The sequence below is a fragment of the Balaenoptera physalus genome (assembly GCF_965194825.1).
Source record: "Balaenoptera physalus genome assembly, chromosome: 17".
In the NCBI taxonomy this organism is placed as follows: Eukaryota; Metazoa; Chordata; class Mammalia; order Artiodactyla; family Balaenopteridae; genus Balaenoptera; species Balaenoptera physalus.
Genome location: NC_138895.1, coordinates 39,782,954 through 39,802,522, shown reverse-complemented (window position 1 = coordinate 39,802,522; position 19,569 = coordinate 39,782,954). Strand labels below are relative to the sequence as shown.

The following is a 19,569-nucleotide window of genomic DNA, read 5'->3' as shown; positions in this document are numbered from 1 at the left end:
GTGAATTCTTTACTTAGCACTTCTATTACTCAAATATTTGTGTCTGTATCTTCTCTTTTCACTGGTGCATATCCTGCTCTTAAAACAGCACCTGCCACGTGGTAGGTGCTATATAATTAACTGTTAAAGGATTAAATAAATGAATATCTTTAATGTTTCTCAGCTTATCTGTCATTTTCTTTCTCTGTTATTTTCCCCTCGTATTTTGTATTTCTTCCTTAAGTTTATATACTACTTCACAAAATTCAATTTTGGTTTTTGTTTGTTTGTTTGTTTTTCTAAAAGGTACAGATTCTTTTTTTTTTTAACATCTTTATTGGAGTATAATTGCTTTACAATGGTGTGTTCATTTCTGCTTTATAACAAAGTGAATCAGTTATACATATACATATATCCCCATATCTCCTCCCTCTTGCGTCTCCCTCCCACCCTCCCTAGCGCACCCCTCTAGGTGGTCACGAAGCACTGAGCTGATCTCCCTGTGCTATGCAGCTGCTTCCCACTAGCTATCTATTTTACATCGGTAGTATATATAAGTCCATGCCACTCTTTCACTTCTTGATTGGACTATTTATTCCAATGATGATAATAACTTGTTTCAAAGACCTGGTGTTTATAAAATATTTTGAGATGGAGTGCAACAGTGTCTCAGAGGAAAACCTGGGGTTGCTCAAGGAAGGAGCACAAAGTCTAGTGGTGACCTAATGAGGTCATGAGATTGGTTTTATACATGAGGAATAAATAAACACACTGTATATAATGGAAGTCATGTTTCTCACTGTGATAGGATGGAGCTACAAATATGGAAAGCAGGAATGTCAGAATGAACTTTTTGACATTGGATTAGAATTTCAGTCTTGATTTTCTAAACAGAGATAGAGATATATAAACATATATTTATATATAAGTATGTGTGTGTACACATATGTTCTATATGCATATAGTTTTTTTTTTCTATCTCTGTTCACTGAGATGGTCTGGGAGCAATGGCACTCCAATAATAATGAGAACACCTAGTACCCAGATCTTGGTTTCAAAATGCCATTCTCTGCTAGAAGGAAACAGTGCTCCTTGGACAAATGGTTAATCCTAGCTGGGACAAATGGCTAATCCTAGCTTTTTTTTTTTTTCACCAGGCAAGGGCAGCTGTGTTCTTCCTTCTCAGACACTTTCTCACCCAGCCTGACCATGACCCGGCCTCATTCCCACCCCACTTTGTCCCTCCTTTGGTCTCGCTCTTGTTGTGAACAGAGCAGGACAATGTGGTCCTGGAGCTGGTTTTTTGTGGTGAAGAGAAGGAAGTGATCGAAGAATGATAAGACATCTCAAAACAAGCAAATAAACAAAACAAAAAAACCAGGAGCCAGCCTGAAAGGACTCCTGCTGGCCAAATCTGGAACAATTTGATCACCAGCGTAAATAAAGATAAAAACAAGTCATAGCCCATTAGTGAAATAGGAGTATATGAGTCAATACTGAAAAAAATTAGTAAAGAAATGGGAAAAGAGAAAGCTCTACTTTATAGCAGAATGCCAACTAATAAATCTAGAAGATATTGTGGAAATAAAAAATCACCATTCAGCAACTACCATACTTGTGGTGGAGAAATCTGTCTGGTACCACCTTTAACCAAGTGCATATCACCAGAAATGGTATCATCAAAATTATATACCACCTATACGGTGACCATGGAAGTGCCCTGCTGAGAGAACATACCTTGGAGAGAATAGCTGCTGACACTTCCAGCCACTATCCCTATGAATGCTGTGGTCCACTTCTCCTAGTCTACTCCCAGCCAATCACTGAGCATGGTGGGGATACTTAAGCCTGTCCATTCCTGCCTGATGTGGGATTCCTCTAACAGGAAACATTTTCTTGGGGACACCCCATCAGTCTGTCTTGAGGTTTTCTCAGAACTGCACTAGAGTGTGAGTTCTTACCTCCTTCTCACCTTTCTCAGGTGTTTGTCCCAAATATTGGTCTAAAGACCCTCTCTCTGCCAATTCCTGCTTCTTCCCCTTTATTCTTCACAGGCATTTCTCCCAATAAGTCTCGTGTTTAATTCAACTTAGCATCTTTTTCTTGGAAGACAATTTGATATGAGGCAATGAGGGGAAAAAAAGCATCACTTCTGTGATATTTATGCCAAAAATGCATAATCTGAATCTCTTTATGAGGAAACATGAGACAAACCCACACTGAGGCATCTTGTACAAAATAATTGACCTGTAATCCTCAAAAGTATTAAGAGTATGAAAATAAAAGACTGAAAAACTGTTCCAGGTTAAAAAAGTCTAAAGAGACAATACAACTAAAATGTAACATGTGATCCTGGATTGAATCTCTTAGTCACAAAGTCATTATCAAGATAATCAGAAAACTTGAATTAGTTCTTTGTATTAGATGGTAAAAACGTTTTGATGGCAGGAGAGGAAATACTCAGTGAAGAATTTAGGGACTATGAATGCATCATCATATCTGAAACTGAGTTCAGGAAGACCTTTGTCTTTGCCCTATACCTGAAAATTTCCTGTAAATTTGGAATTCTCATTTTTCAAAAAGTAAATCTGGTGGTATGTGGAGTATGGATTAGAAGAGGCCAAGAAGTAAAGTCTCCAGACTTTCACAGGTGCCCAGATGAGAAAGAGTGGGCCAGCAGATTTGGCAAGCAAAAATAGATTCAAGGTAGATTTAAGTGATAGAATTAATGACTCATTAATAAATTGGATATGGGGGGCGTTAAAAAAAGGTTTTTTTTTTTGTTGGTGGTGGTGTTTTTTTTTTTTTTTTTTTGGCCGCACCAGCCAGCTTGTGAGATCTTAGTTCCCCAACCAGGGACTGAACCCAGTCCCACAGCAGTGAAAGCATCGAGTCCTAACCACTGGACCACCAGGGAATTCCAAAAGAGGTTATTAAAAATAAATTTTTGTTTCTGGCTTTAGCAACTGAGTGGAGGCTAGCCATTCAGTGTAGCAAGGAAGAAGGAGGGGTTAACAGGTTTGGGAAGAAATTCATGAGTTCTGTTTTAGACATGTTATAATTAAGAATCCTAGTATTAGTAGGCAATTGGTTAAATGGGTCTAGAACTTAGAGTAGAAGTTTGGGGCAGAGATGTAAATTTAGGAGTTATTAGCATATAAAAGCCATTGAGATGAATGAGATCACCTGCAGAGAAAGAGTAGACATTGAAGAAAGAAAGTCCATAAATTAAACCTGGATGATCTCCAACATTTGCGTATCAGTTAAAGGAGGAAAGCAGTTAAGCAGACCAATTCTGATGGAACCTATTTAAATAATTGCTCATCTGTCCCATACTTCTAAAATGCAAAGTAGATAGGATCTGCATGTTTATCCAAGAGGAAGGCGTGCCAGAGTGCTAGGTTTGTCAGCTCCTCTCTCTCTATGGTAATTTTCCCTCAGGCTACGTGGACTGACCATGCCTTCCTTCCAGCGTTATCCTCCATTGCAATAGTAGCTGAAAACAGATGAGCTCTAAATCTGGTTTTAAATTTGCACATGCAATAATAGGCTCATTCCTTATAAGAACTTGGGAATTATTGTTTCTCCTGGGGCTCATTTAGAAGCTTCCTAGCATTAACAAACATAACTATTTGCCTTATTACATATATAAGAGAGAGAAAACTACTCTCACTTTCAATTCACTATCAGTATAATCATCAAAGGGGATTGTAAATGAGAGTTTTCTTAAGAAATATAATTAGCTTGAGACTACTTAAGTATTCTTTCACAAAATTTTAACTCTGTCTCTGAAAGATACAAAACATATGTGGATTGATTTTATATAGTTTACATGTTTGCTATTACACGAGTTCAATAAAAATAGCTGGCATTTTTATTTTTAAAGATAGGTCGTTGGCTTTTTGGGTACCCCAGTAACTGGTGAATGGGAAAGAAAAACAAAACTAAGTAGCCATTAAAACAGTTCTTCCTAGAAGCAGGATAAAATGGATGATCCTGATGACATTTTGGCAGGGGGATTTCTAGGAAGATGTCACAGATATTCATAGTGATTCCAAGGAAGATATCTGGTCCAGTGTCCATAGGATATGTACTTTGTACACCCTTACAAAATTGTATTAAGAGAGATCTTTAGAAAGCTGATGTTGAAAGACTTGAAGAATCTTACTTGATCTGTCAATTTAATAGAAAGGGTTCTATCTCAGCTCTGCCATTCACCTGTGAAAGACTTCACTAAATGGAGTTTGGCCCTGACATTTCCCTCAGTTCGTGTTTTCTTTCCTTCTCATGTTTATGAACAAGCATAGCTAGAGTTCCTGGCTCTAACCCTCCAAAATTTTAATAGTAAAATCAGTAGTAGTAGCATATTGAGTTACTTGAATGGTATTTGCCATTGCACAGAGTAAAAGAAGGGGCCAGCTGGAGAAAGTCTCTCTTCCTTATCACTAGCCTGTACACAACTGCTTTTCTTCACTTTCTTAGAATAGACCAGGGATCCTGATTAGGGCTCAGCTGAAGCAGAAATACAGAAACCAGATGTTCCATGGAGTCTTAGTCATAGGTACTAATGCATATTTAATTATTTTACTTCAACATCCTCATTCTCTCAGAGGCACTTGTCTTATTCCCTGTTTTGTTCATCACTGTATTGCCAACACCTAGAATAGTGCTTGGTATCAAGTAGATACATTACAAACATTTGTTGACTTACTGAATACTAAAATTAATATGACCTTGTGTAGATAGAATATGATTTACTTACTTCACTGTATTTAATAAATATTCAAAAATGTTGACTCTAGGGAATTCCTTGGTGGTCCAGTGCTTAGGTCTCCGCACTTTTACTGCCGAGGGCCCGGGTTCAATCCCTGATCAGGGAAATAAGATTCCACAAGCCACGTGATGTGGCCCAAAAAAAATGTTGACTGTAAATAATTTTTCACTTTTCATATGTGATATAAATGCTAGGGAATATAATTTAATACTCATAATTATACTATACCAGAGACTCTTTCCTTTTCTGCATTATTGAAAACAAGAACATTTAATATTTTTGTGAATTTAATAGAAACTTTCTGAATACTTTCACAAATTCACTGAGGGATATTGTAGAGCTCAGTGTAATAAGTACAGTCATTAAGGTTTAGAAATTAGTTTCTTTCTTTACTTTCAGTAATTCAACGTTTATTTTCTTAAATCTTTTATCAATACCTTAGAAAATTTCATATTCCATAAAAATAGGGTAATTTATTGATTAATTGATTAACCCTTTGATATTTGTATAGGAAGTATTTTTCCCAATTTATTTTCATTTTATTTTTCTTGGAGTTTTATAGATATCTATCATAGACTTAGATATAAGTTGTTATATGTAAGCCTCATGGTAACCACAAAGTAAAAACCTACAGAAAGTACACAAAAGGTAAAGACACAGGAATATAAGCATACCACTACAGAAAGTCATCAAATCACAAAGGAAGAGAACAAGAGAGGAAGAAAGGAACAGAGAGGAACTACAAAAACAGCAAGAAAACAATTAACAAAATGCCAATAAGCACATACCTATCAATAATTACTTTAAATATAAATGGAATAAATTCTCCAATCAAAAGACATAGGGTGGCTGAGTAGATTAAAAAAACAAGACCTATCTACATGCTGCCTACAAGAGACACACTTTAGCTGTAAGGATAAACACAAACTGAAAGTGAAGGGGTGGAAAAAGATATTCATTGCAAATGGAAACCAAAAGAAAGCTGGAGTATTTATACTTATATCAGACAAAATAGACTTTAGAACAAAGACTAAGAGACAAAAATAGTAATAGACAAAAAGGGGTATGATAAAGGGATTAATCCAACCAAAGGAACATTTAAAATATTTATGCACCCAACATAGGAGCATCTCAATATATAAATATTAACACACCCAAAGGGAGAAATAGACAGCAATACAATAATAGTAGGAGACTTTGATACCCCACTATGCCAACTGATAGATCATTGAGACAAAAAAAAAAATCAATAAGGAAACATCTGCTTTAAATGACATGTTAGACAAGTTGGGCTTAACAGATATTTACAAAAGGTACCATCCAAAAGCAATGGGTACAACTTCTTCTCAAGTGTACACAGAACATTTTCTAGGATATATCATGTGTTAGACCACAAAACAAGTCTTAATAAATGTAAGGGGAGTGAAATTGTATCAAGCATTGTTTCTAACCAATGGTAGAAATGAGAAATTAATTACACAAAGAAAACTGGAGAATAAATATGCTGTGGAATAACAAATAGGTCAAAGAAGAAGTCAAAAGAGAAATCAAAAAATACTTTGAGACAAATGAAAGTGGAAGTGTAACATACAAAAATTTATGGGATACAATAAAAGCAGATTGAAGAGGGATGTTCATACAGATAAACACCTACCTCAAGAAACAAGAAAAATCTCAAATAAACAACCTAACTTTACAGCTTAAGGAAGTAGAAAAAGAAGAACAAACAAAGCCCAAAGTTAGAAGGAAGGAAATAACAGAGATTAGAGCAGAAATAAATGAAAGAGACTAAAAAGACAATAGTAAAGACCAGTAAAACTGGTTCTTGGAAAAAAGTTAACAAAATTGACAAACATTTAGCTAGGGTCAATGAAAAAAAAGATTCAAATAAATAAAAATCAAAAATGAAAAAGGAGATATTATAACTGATACCCCAGAAGTACAGAGGATTGTGAGACCAATATGAACAATTATATGCCAAAAAACTGGGCAACCTAGAAAAAATGGATAAATCTCTAGAGACATACAACCTACCAAAACCAAATTATGATGAAATAGAAAATCTAAACAGACCAATAACTAACAAGGAGATTGAATCGGTAATCAAAACCCTTCCAACAAACAAAAATCAAGAACCGTATGGCTTCCTGGTGAAATTTCACCAAATATTCAAAGAAGAATTAATACCAATTCTCCTCAAACTCTTCCAAAAAATAGAATAGTGGGGAACTCTTCCAAACACATTTTACAAGGCCAGTATAACCTGATACCAAAACCAGACGAGTTTGCCATACACACACACACAAAGAGAAAATTGCAAGCTATTCCTAATGAATATAGATGCAAAAATTCTCAACAAAATATCAGCAAATCAAATTTAACAATACATTAAATGGATCATACACCGTGATCAAATGGGATTATTCCTCAGATGCAAGAATGGTTCAACATCTGCAAATCAATCAGTGTGATACACCACATTTGTAAAGTGAAGGATAAAAATGATATGATCATCTCAATAGATGCAGAAAAAGAATTTGACAAAATTCAACACGCATGTATGATAAAAACTCTCAACAAAGCATGTATAGAGGAAACATACCTCAATATAATAAAAGCTGAAAGCTTTTCCTCTAAGATTAGGAACAAGACAAGATGTCCACTCTCACCACTTTTATTTAACATAGCATTGAAAGTCCTAGCCAGAGGAATTAGGCAAGAAAAAGAAATAAAAGGAATTCAAATTGGAAAGGAAGAAGAAACTTGCAGATGACATGATATTATATACAGAAAACCCTAAAGACTCCATCAAAACACTATTAGAACTAATAAAGAAATTCAATTAACTTGCAGGATACAAAATCAATATACAAAAATATGCTGTGTATGCTTATTAGTGTATGAGCTACCATAAAGAGAAATTAATAATCCCATTTACAATTGCATCAAAAAGAACAAAATACCTAGGAGTAAAGTTAATCAAGCAGGTGAAAGATCTGTATATTAAAAACTAAAAGACGTTAATGAAAGAAATTGAAGAAGACACAAATAAATACAAAGATGTTCCATGTTCATAGGCTAGAGAAATTAATTTTGTTAAAATATCCATACTATCCAAAACAATATACAGATTCAGTGTAATTCTTATCAAAGTTCCAATGGTATTTTTCATAGAAAGAGAACAAACAATCCTAAAATTTATATGTAACCACAAAAACCCCAAAGAGCCAAGCAACCTTGAGAAAGAATAAAGCTGAAAGCATCACACTTCCAGATTTCAAACTATATTATGAAGCTATAGTAATTAAAACAATATAATTTTTGGAATAAAAACAGACACATAGATCAATGGAACAGACTACAGAGCCTTTACAACAAAGGAACCAAGAATACACATTGGGAAAGGAGCAGTCTCTTCAATAGATAGTGTTGGGAAAATTGGACAGCCACATGCAAAAGAATGAAACTGGAAAACTATCTTACACCATACACAAAAATTAACTCAAAATGGATTAAAAGCTTGAACATAAGACCTGAAACAATAAAACTCTTAGAAGAAAACATAGTCAGTAAGCTCCTTGACATGGGTCTTGGCAATGATTTTTTTGTATCTGACACAAAAAGTAAAGCAAAAAAGCAAAAATAAACAATTGGGAATACACCAAACTAAAAAGTTTCTGCACAGCAAAGGAAAATATCAACAAAATGAAAAGTAAACCTACTGAATGGGAGAAAATAATTGCAAATCATATATCTGATAAGGGGCTAATATCCAAAATATACAAAGAACTCACACAACTCAACAGCAAAAATCAATCCAATTTAAAAAATGGGAAGAACACCTGAATAGACATTTTTCCAAAAAAGACATTCAGATGGCCAAAAGGTACATGAAAATATACTCATCATCATTCATCATCAAGGAACTGCAAATCAAAACCACAATGAGATGCCACCTCGCACATTTCAGAATGGCTATTATCAAAAAAAATAAGAAATAACAAGTGTTGGCAAGGATGTGAAGAAAAGGGAACTCTTGTGTACTGTGGTGGGAATGTAAACTGGTGAAACCACTATGAGAAATGGTATGGAGGTCCCTCAAGTAATTAAAAACAGAACTAGCATATGATCTTGCAATTCCACTTCTGGGTATTTATCCAAAGGGGAAAAAAACACTACCTTAAAAAGATATATACATGTCCATGTTCACTGCAGCATTATTTACAATAGCCAAGATATGGAAACAGCCTAAGTGTCCATCGATGGTGACTAGGTAAAGAAATTGTGGTATATATCTACAATGGAATATTATTCAGCCATAAAAATAATACAACGTTGCCATTTGCAACAACATGGATGGATCTTGACAGCATTATGCTAAGTGAAATAAGTCAGGCAGGGAAAGACAAATACCATATGATCTCTCTTACATGCGGAATCTTAAAAAAAGAATGCTCATAGATACAGAGAACAGACTGGTGGTTGCAAGAGGCCATGGGTGGGGTGAATTGTTTTTGTTTTGTTATTTTAGTTTAAATAAATCTAATTTAAATTTTTTGAAAGAATTACAAACAGTATTAATTAGCAATAATAATTTAAAAAAGAAAATGAAAATAGGCAAATCAGAACAGATTTGTTTACAACTAAAGACATGTCTCAGGGAAAAAAAATGGTGAAGTTTGCCAGTGAAGCCATCTGGTCCTGGGGTTTTCTGTGTAGGGAGTTTGGGGGCTTTTTTTTAATATAAGAAAATAATAGATACCACAGAAATTTTACCCAGTATCTCCCACTGGTATCATCTTGCATAAGTATAGTACAGTATCAAAACTAGGGATATCACAACTATTGCTACAGTCAAGATATATTACAGTTCTATCACCACAAGAATTCCTCATTTTCCTTTTTCATAGCAACACCCACTTCTCTCCTGTCCCCACCCCCTAATTAATCCTGGCAACCATTAATCTGGTCTTCATTACTATAATTTTGTCATTTCTTTTTTTTTTTTTTTTTTGCCGTGCCGCGCGCCATGTGAGATCTTTTTTCCCTGACCAGGGATCGAACACACGCCCCCTGCAGTGTTTCAAAAATGTTATATAACTCATGGCATTCTGCATGGCACCCAACTTCAGGAAAGACTGAGACGCCATCCTTGCGGGGAAACACAAGTAAGGCCGGATCCAGGGCTCAAACCAAAGCCTCAGGCAGGGGGTCCGCAGCCCGCTTTCTGAAGCCCCCAAAACTCTTACGCCCTAGACTCTCAGGAGGCCTGCCATGCAGAATGCCATGAGTTAGAAGCTGGGGGAAGGAGGGCTTAGAGATTCTTGAGGTACGTCCTTAACCTATGTGAAATGTTGGAAGTTGAGGTGAAAAATATGGCTTTGATATCTTCATGGAAAACTGCATTATTTCAATCCTGAATCTGGTTCAGTTCCCTTACGGACTTATTATTATATTAAAAATGTTTATTTAGCAGTGATTGTAAAATGAAAGTAATTAACATGTAATGTTTTTTGTGGGGCGACTAAGGGGAAACAGGTGTTCAGCCTAGAAAAACATTTCTCATTGGATTTCCTGTGAAGTCAGTGTGTCTTGGGTTTAACTTTGAAACAAATACAAATTAAAACATTTAAAATTTTTTTAAAAAGTTATATAAATGAAGCCATACAATATGTAATCTTTTGGCAATGGCTCTATTTCACTCAGAATAATTCTCTGGAGAATTCACGCAGACTGTAAATAATTTGAAAAGAATTCAATCTAGTAATGAAGAAAATATAAATGAAGATGATGATGATACTATTTTGTTAAACTGCCAAAGCTTAAAAAACAAACACACAAACATCCAACATATGTAACACTGCAGGGAAATATACACTTTCATGAAAAACAACTAAAATAGCTAACATTGATCGAATGCCTATTACTCAGGCAAGGTTCTAAGTATTTTTCTGTTTTAATTTACTAATTCTTACACAACGCTATGAAGTAAGTGCTACTATTATCTCCATTGTATATATGAGCAAACCAAGCACTGAGAGGTTAATTTGCCCAAGGTCATAGAACTAGTAAAGGTCAGAGCCATGACTCAAACATTTATTTCCTAGTTATTTTCAAATAACAGATAAGCATTATTGTAACATCAAAAATTCATCTGCTCACAATTAAAAATCATCAGCTCTCCTAAGGTAGTGACCAAGTGTTCTGGCATCATAATTATTTCAATGCTTCACTTTATCTCCTATGTCCTACAGTGCTAAGCACCAGAGCAACAAATAAAAATTGGTATTATTATCTCTAATATAAATAATAACCAAGTTATTTCTATATTTATAATTTTTAAATTATTTTTTTCTCTTTGTGTCCAAAAGCTCTGAAATCATGATTATCAATACCTAATTTAATAAAATGCTAAAATGGTAAAGTATATTAACATTTTACTCGGTGTTATTTCCCAAGTTCTAAAATATCTGAGGCATCTACAATAAAATGAAATTTATTTCTTAAAAGGGGGAATTTATTTTAGACATACACACACAGATATTCAGAAATGAAGGGGAAAGAAATCAATTACCCTGAAAATATCATCACCTAAAATAGTGTTTTAAAACTGTAAGCATTCTTTATGGAACCAGAAATCCACATTAACTCAATGTGTTGCAAACAATCAAAAATATTATGTTTATCTAAATGATTTCTGAGTATATGTAAGTGAAACATAGTAATAATTTATATAGATTATGTTAATCATTTAAATATTGTCTGTCTACTTTTGTAATAAAAAGCTATTTACCATTTTTTCCTCTGATATTTGTTCCACTCTAAAAGTGCTGTTACTGTTTTTCAATTTTAAAACTATATTTTATAAATATATGTACATATATATTAATCAGAGAAAGAAAATTACATAATTATCTTAACGTTACTCAGTTAAAAATAAACTTTTTCTAAACTTAAAAATACCATTTTATGATTACTGTGGCTTGTTGCCTTTAAGTTGTGATTAAAACTACAGCAAAGCATTTATGTTTTCAGGCAAAAGTGTTGTATATATGATCAGCTTATTGTCATCATTATACATGTAACTGCGAAGGTATATAGACAATCTACCCAATATTAACACACCAAAACCAAAACAAAACAAATAAAAAGTAGTCACCGAAATGTCTGTGAGCCAGAGCACATTTGCATGTGAAATCCCTTTCTTCAGATACACAGACTTATTCTTGTCACTAGAAATAATAACAATAAATGTATCTTTCTTTTGACCCCTGCGCCGTTAGAAATTAAGGTTGAAAATGTGTTCATCTTGGATTTTCTTCTTTTTTATGCTTCTTGAAAGTATAAAATACTATTCCATTCAAAATTATTGTGTAATTTTGTAAAGAGATTCCTTTATAGCAAATTCTCCATAGGTGAAAATATAAAGAACTCAAAATAACTCTCAACAGATTTCAGATATGAATTATATGTTCTAGCGGGAAAAAAGTACCCATTAAATTTACCCTTCTGCCATGGAACATATGAATTGGCTAAATGAGATGCTAATGACATGAATGAGATAGAATCTCTGAAAATTAATTCTATTTAATATTTAAGTATTAACTGTCCTTTCATATTAACAACTATTCGGTTTGATTCACATATTTTGGCTCTTTTCAAGGTAAGTAAAATTACTTCTTGACTTCATGAAATTCACATTCAATTTTATAAAGTTTCCAGGTAAGAATACTTATGCAAAACCCATATTTTCTTAGGTTCTTAATAGTCAAAATAAGTAATTTAAATGATATTTTCTTTAATGTAGAAAATAGTTTCATTTCTGAAATGGAACTATGTGTTTAAAATACTGTAAATTAGATCATGTTTGCCCATTGAATTCTATTGTATATCTAGAATTATTCTTCGGGAAAATGTAAGCCACAATCTAGTTTATATGTGACACGGCTCTTAAGGGCAGAGCATGAAGATTTCAATGGTTATAATGTAGCACTAACTCTAGTGACCCATTCATCTCCTGGGAAGTTTGTGTACCTCTTTACTGCGTATGATCTGGCTTACTCGTATTTGGATAGTACCAAAGTTTGAGTACAAGGTAACAGCTAACTTTTTTTGAGCTCCTGCTGTGTATCAGACATAATTCCAAGCACTTTCAGGGGTGATCTAACTCTGTGGGGTAGAATTGATTAGCCCCCTTTACAGGCGAGGAAACTGAAAGTCAGAGAGCGCTCATGGCTAAGAAGGGCTTGAGAACACAGTTTGATTTCAGAGATGAGTTTAGGACCACTATGCTATGCTGCCTTCCCATTTTCAAGACTAGAGCTTCTCAATCATGAATGGGTGACAAATATGTTCAGATATGGGCCTTCTCAGCGCTTGGGATTGATGGACAGGACCTGGAGCCCAGAACCCTGGTCTGTTCCCATGTCTGTGAGCAGCTTCATTTACTTACACCAGTGCACTACACAAAGATGATTGTCTACGTGTGCCATAGTGTGAAAAATTTGACAAGCATGCTGCCCTAGAGCAAGGAAAACATTTAGAGATAAATATATTAACTGTGTTCCTAATTTGTAGCTGACATTAAATTTTCAGAGTCAGCAATCTTCTGACAAGGGATAATTTACATACCTTATATAATTCTACTTTATGTTGCTTTGCTAATAATTTCCTCCACTGATATTTTGTTATGCTTCATATTAATTCTTAACTGGCAATACTTATCCTGACTAGAGTTACCACGAATTCTTTTTTTTTTCAATTCCAGAAATTATCACTTTACTATACAAAAAAACCTAAACATTTACAAAAGAAAATCAAAAGAAGTTGCATTTTTAGACCTCATTGGGAAAGTTACACAAGAGTCTGATGAACAAACAATATCATAAAATGTCTCCGTACCATGTCAGTACCATCCAGAGAAATCCAATCAACCATTTTACCATAGGTTGAAGTGTTCAGTACCTGAAAGTCAACCCAGTGCCCTCTTGGTTTATCATTTGCCTATAACAATGTAAAACTCTAGCATCTTTACAAAACATGGAATTGTCATCTATGAACTTTATAGGAATAAAATTTTGTTAAAGGAAATAAAATATTACAAAGATGACATGGTTCAGCTGCCAATCAATATTAACATGCATTAAGTTATAACAGTCGGTCCAAGCAACATTTTAATAATTTTAGAAATGTGACTAGAGTGTGCTGCTATTCCAAGCAATCTTGCTATGGCATAGTTTTATTTTACATATATACAAGTCATGTTATTGCATATACACATCAAGAAACTACTCCAGTTATCACATCTCAAAGGTAGTGCCTATTTTTTAGGCTGAAATTTTCCTTTGGCTTCTTGCTCACAACAAGGGGCATAGGCAGCCATTTCTTTCCAAGAGTTTACTACATTCAAGGAAGTCTGGACTCCTAGCTTGTTGTTTTCCTCATGGAATGATGAGCAGTATTGAGGATTTGAACTGATAAATAGTATCTCTGAACATTTCAAACATTAGCTACACTTTTGATTTCTGTGCTTCTACAAAACTGTATGACCCTTTCATGTTAGCTTTTCTAGCAAAGTAAATAATCATTCCAATGGCAGGTATTATTAAGGAGGATGCAAAATAGAGCACGAGAAGTTCAGGAGAAAAATCGTCCTTGTTACTTTCTCTTCCTTTAACATCAAGTGTTATGCTTGTTAATTGCAAGCCAACTTCATTTTTAGATGCACATTCATATACTCCCTCATCCTCTAACTGGGCCCTGTGGATGGTATATGCACCATCTGTAGACTTTAGCACTATGTAGCCTGACTCTGCTTTTTTCTTCAGGATTATCAAAGTTTGGGGAACATTTCCACACGTACAGGAGATAATGACAGTGTCTCCTTCCTTGACATTCTCAGAAGGAAAAGCTGTTAAGTTGTATATCTTTTGGAGCAACTTGGATAATTAATTTGACTTCTTTTCTGCTTATTCCAACCTGGTTAATGTCTTCACAGACATAAATACCAGAATCTTCCATTTTTGTAGACGTTAAGGTGAGAGTGATATTCTCAGAAAGAGGCTGTAGATCCCCATTACTTAGCAGCCTGCTCCATAGGATTTTCGAAGCTGGAAGGCCATCGCTAGAGCATGTCATATTCACAGATCTACCTTCCTCCAGGATGGAGGAGGGGGTGACCAAGAGGGTTGTATCCCCGGGAGCAACATTAACATATAGTACCTGTGTACTCTACCTTTGTTTGTGTTCAAAGTCCATTTCATCAATAGGTAACTTAGCCAGACAAACAAGAACTTTTCCAGTATCTTCAGTGGTGAGGATGAAGGTCATTTCCAAACTCTTGGTCTCTAGGGATTTCTTACTTACATCTTCCAAACAGATTTTACTTTTCATAATACTCTCCCCTTTAAGTAATTCAATCTCTAGCCGGTCAAAAGGATACACATCAGGAACCTTGCAGCTTACAGTGACCGGGTTTCCACTCACTAACAGACCACTCATCTCAATTTCTGGATCTCTAGGGAAGGAGTAGAGCTCCACCTAGATTCCCTTTTCCAGTTTCTTATGCCCAAATGTCACGGTGCACAGGTAAAAATGTTCGTTCTCAAATCTCACAGGGCTCAGGGTCGACGTGGACTTGGACCCCTCACTCCTCACCTTCCCATTCAGAGGGCTGTCTATCTGGGTTCTCCAAGAGAAAGACGGGGACTCGCAACCTGTGACATCACAGGTCGACACAACTGAGTCGCCAATCTGAGCAGCAATCTGGGATCCAGGAGAGATCTCTACAGTAAACATTTTCTCTTGAACAATTAATTTCACCTCTTTTCTGTCTTTCCCAACCAGGTTAACTCCTTCACACACATAAATTCCAGAATATTCCATCCTCATAGCAATTAAAGTGAGAATTGCCCATTGAATTCTCAGAAAGGAGCTGTAGATTCCCATTGTCTAATTTCTTGCTCCAGAAAAATCTGTGGAGCTGGTAGACCTTCACTGGTACATGTCATCGTCACTGAGTCACCTTCTTGCAGGCTTGTGGAGGGATTCACAGATATAACTGTGTCCTTGCATGAGACGTAGACTTGCAGTTTTTTTGTAGTCTCCCTTACTTGGGGTTGAGAATCAATTTCATTAATGTGTACTGTAGCTTGACAGACAAGATCTTTCCCAATATCCTCATCAATAGGAGGGAAGGTTACTTCCAAACTCTTCGTTTCCTGGGACTTCATTTCTGAAGGCTCCAGAAAGTTCTCTGTCTTCACGGAATGGTTGCCTTTTAGTAATTCTATCTCCAGCTTTTCAAATGGGTAAACAGCAGGGACCAAACACGTGACTGTGACTGGCTTCCCAACTTCCAGGGAGCTACTCAAATGAATCTCTGGGTCCTTAGGGAAAGTGTAGATCTCCACTAGGATTCCTTCTTCCAGTTTCTGAGACTCACAAATCACTGTGCACAGGTAATAGTGTTCATTCCCCAGACTAACAGGATCCATGGTCAGCATGGATTCGGTCCCCTCATTTCTCACCTTCCCGTTCAGAGGACTGTCTATCTGAGTTCTCCAGGAGAACGATGGGGACTCGCAGCCTGTTGTGCTGCAAGTCAGTGAGATGGAGTCACCAATCTGAGCAATAATTTTGGATTCAGGGGAGATGTTGATTTTAAAAGCTTGAGCTGTTAGTGTTGGAGGGTCTCTTGCAGAGGTGGGGGTGGCTGTGGCCTACCATGGAGACAAGGACACTGGCAGCAGAAGCTCTGGGAACTACTCCTTGATGTGAGTCCACCCAGAGTCTGCCATTAGCCCCACCAAAGAGCTGGGGAGGCTCCAGTGTTGGTTTGCATCAGGCCAAACAACCACCATGAATTCTTGAAATCATTAAAATGGAATTTTAATTATTCTTGATAAATTATTTTTTACTGTTCATATGGACTGCCTACTTCTCAATCAGAATTGGCAAATATTTTGGCTTGAATGCTGGAGTACCACGAAGCACATGAGGGTGAATAAAGTATTGATAAATAAGGGAATGCTTTCTTCCTTTCTTTCTTTCTTTTTTTTTAAAGATGAGGGGGCAGGCTCCCCAAATCCAAGGAGAAGAGTTGCTCAGGGACTTCGAGGTCCAGCCTTTTTTTCTTGCCCCTGAGGATTTCTACTGTGGTCCCCCCAAGCTTCCGCAGTTCCAGGCTCGGCTCCATGCCACTTCCCACACCTCAGCCACCATTCACCTCGGCCCGCCACTAACGTGGGCCCAGCTGCCGGGAATGCTTTCTAAAGAAGTGATGCTTGAAAGTTAAAAAAATATATGGAGAGACTGTTTCTGTTTTGTAAATAAATTCATTTGTATCATTTCTTTTTAGATTCTGCATATAAGTGGAATATAAGTGCATATAAGTGGAATAAGAGAAATACGATATTTCTCTTTCTCTGTCTGATTTACTTCACTCTGTATGACAGACTCTAGGTCCATCCACCTCACTACAAATAACTCAGTTCCATTTCTTTTTATGGCTGAGTAATATTCCATTGTATTATGTACCACATCTCCTTTATCCATTCCTCTGTCAATGGACATTTAGGTTGCTTCCATGTCTTGGCTATTATAAACAGTGCTGCAATGAACACTGGGGTGCATGTATCCTTTCAGACCATGTTTTTCCCTGGATATATGTCCAGACTTAGAGAACGACTTATGGTTACCAGGGGGAAGGATGGGGGGAAGGGATAGTTAGGGAATGTGGGATTGACATGTACACATTGCTATATTTAAAATGGATAACCAACAAGGGTCTACTGTATAACACAGGGAACTCTGCTCAATATTATGTAACAACCTAGATGGGAAAAGAATTTGAAAAAGAACTGATATATGTATATGTATAACTGAATCACTTTGCTGTACACCTGAAACTATCACAACATTGTTAACGAACTACACTCCAATATAAAATAAAAAGTTAAAAAATAATGGAGAGAATAGGAGTGCTGTCTTAATGAGGAAAGCTTGAGCTGTTTAGAAGCCCTTGCACAGCATTGAAGTGAATTTTGAGACTTCACATCACTTCAATGACAGGATAAAATTAAGACAGAATAGTTTAGAATCTCTGGGCACCTTAGAAACAGCACAGGGAAACCCAACTGGCAATCCCAACTGTCTTAAGTCAAAGTGTAGTGATGCATAAACACTTGCAGTCAAGTGTTTTCACTGTGTTTAAAATGATTTGTTCACAACGCATTAACCATGGAAGCTCATCTGGAAGTGTGGTTTGTGGTTTTCCAGATTTTACCTCCATAAAAGTTTTCAGGTAAAGATAAATGTTGCAGGTGAGTCAAAAAGGAAAAAAAATAATTTCCTCTTGGTTGCAATAGCCAGAGAATGACTGCCCAATTACACATGTTCGTTCTGGTTTAGAACTTTCGTGGGGGCCATCCTTGGAATTTGGACAGTTTGTCATCTGGTCTAAGTATGTGATTACACGTGAGACACCAGCGAGGGGGAAGGAAAGGTGACTCCAAAGTTGTAAGCCTCACTGATTCAGTAATAATGGGCCATTGTCAAGGAAAGTATTACAAAGAAGAGGAGCTGGTTGGGTGTGTTTGGGGTGGAGAGGATGATGAATTCTTTGGGGAACATGTAGATCTGAAGGAATGAGGAGGAAATCCAAGTGGAGGTTTCATGAAAGCAGTTGAAAATGCTTGTCTGGATTTGTATGGAGAGATTAAGACTGACGATTTGTGTTGGGAGTCATCTATTCATAGCCTTAGGAGTGAAAGAGATCTTCTCTCCAAGGAAGAAAGGAAAAAGATAAGCTAAAGGGCACATTGCATGGATAACCACCTTCACAGGGGGAGAAAGGCGGAAACAAAGGAGACAGGCCACACTGGCCTCCATGGTGTCCTTGAACCCACCAAACATAGCCCCCTGAGAACTTGCACCTTCCATTCTCAGCCTGGAATGCTCTTCCCACAGAGGCAGAGGTGCTTCCTTTGTGCGCCTATAATACTCTAAATGTTTCTGATGCTACATTCACCACAGATTATGACTTCTGTTTGAGTTGTCTCACCTGCTACATAATAAATATTCAGTGAATGAATGAATGAATGGGAGAAGTGGAATGAGAAGAGATTGCGTTCAGGGACACATTTCAGAAATCAAGATCTTGGAGTTCTCATAAGTTGATCAGACATTATGTTATTTCAAGGAAAATATAATCCAGTGCTCATTGTGTGCCAGGCATTCCTGGAACAAAAGCCAGATGTTTTGGGACTTCCCTGGTGGTGCAGTGGTTAAGAATCCACCTGCCAATGCAGGGGACACAGGTTTGATCCCTGGTCCAGGAAGATCCCACAAGCCGCGGAGCAACGAACTCCGTATGCCACAACTACTGAGCCCGTGTGCTGCAACTACTGAAGCCCACGTGCTTACAGCCCATGCTCCACAAGAAAAGCCACTTCAATAAGAAGCCCACACACTGCAACGAAGAGTAGCCCCCGCTTGCTGCAACTAGAGAAAGCCCGCAAGCAGCAATGAAGACCCAATGCAGCCATAAATAAATAAAAGCCAGATATTTTAAAGTAGCGTCAAGACAACTCTCCATTTCTTGGCTCTGGTTTTCTAAGTACTGGCCTCATCTTCAGGCAGGTTTTTCTTAAGTGGCAACAAAGTCAACACTCACTCCTTCAAAACGATTCTGTCTCTGCTGGAGTCATTTGCCTACCTTTGTGAAACTAGGGGAGGTTGTGCCCCTGATGGATTACCCAGGCCAGAGGGGGGACAGTTTTGAGAGCAGAGTACGATATGAGGGCAAAATCATAAAG

At 36.6% G+C, this 19,569-nt stretch overlaps 2 protein-coding genes and 1 pseudogene across 6 annotated transcripts in view; 1 reads left to right on the top strand and 2 right to left on the bottom strand.

Annotated features, from left to right (window-relative positions):
- TMEM64 (transmembrane protein 64) overlaps positions 1 to 2,665 on the top strand; it is a 40,129-nt gene extending 37,464 nt beyond the window's left edge. Inside the window, exon 3 of the mRNA XM_082434187.1 lies at positions 1,137 to 2,665. Coding sequence (XP_082290313.1) covers positions 1,137 to 1,247 — 111 coding nt within the window. The 3' untranslated portion in view covers positions 1,248 to 2,665. The remainder of the gene's footprint in view (positions 1 to 1,136) is intronic.
- The window catches only part of LOC309647156 (uncharacterized protein), an 84,430-nt gene that overhangs the window by 36,280 nt on the left and 28,581 nt on the right, over positions 1 to 19,569 (bottom strand). The window lies entirely within an intron of this gene.
- On the bottom strand, positions 2,767 to 18,206 carry LOC309646733 (vascular cell adhesion protein 1 pseudogene; annotated as a pseudogene). The gene is made up of 2 exons: positions 18,144 to 18,206; positions 2,767 to 16,473 (listed from the first exon to the last, which is right to left on the bottom strand). The product of its transcript is annotated as a vascular cell adhesion protein 1 pseudogene (transcript).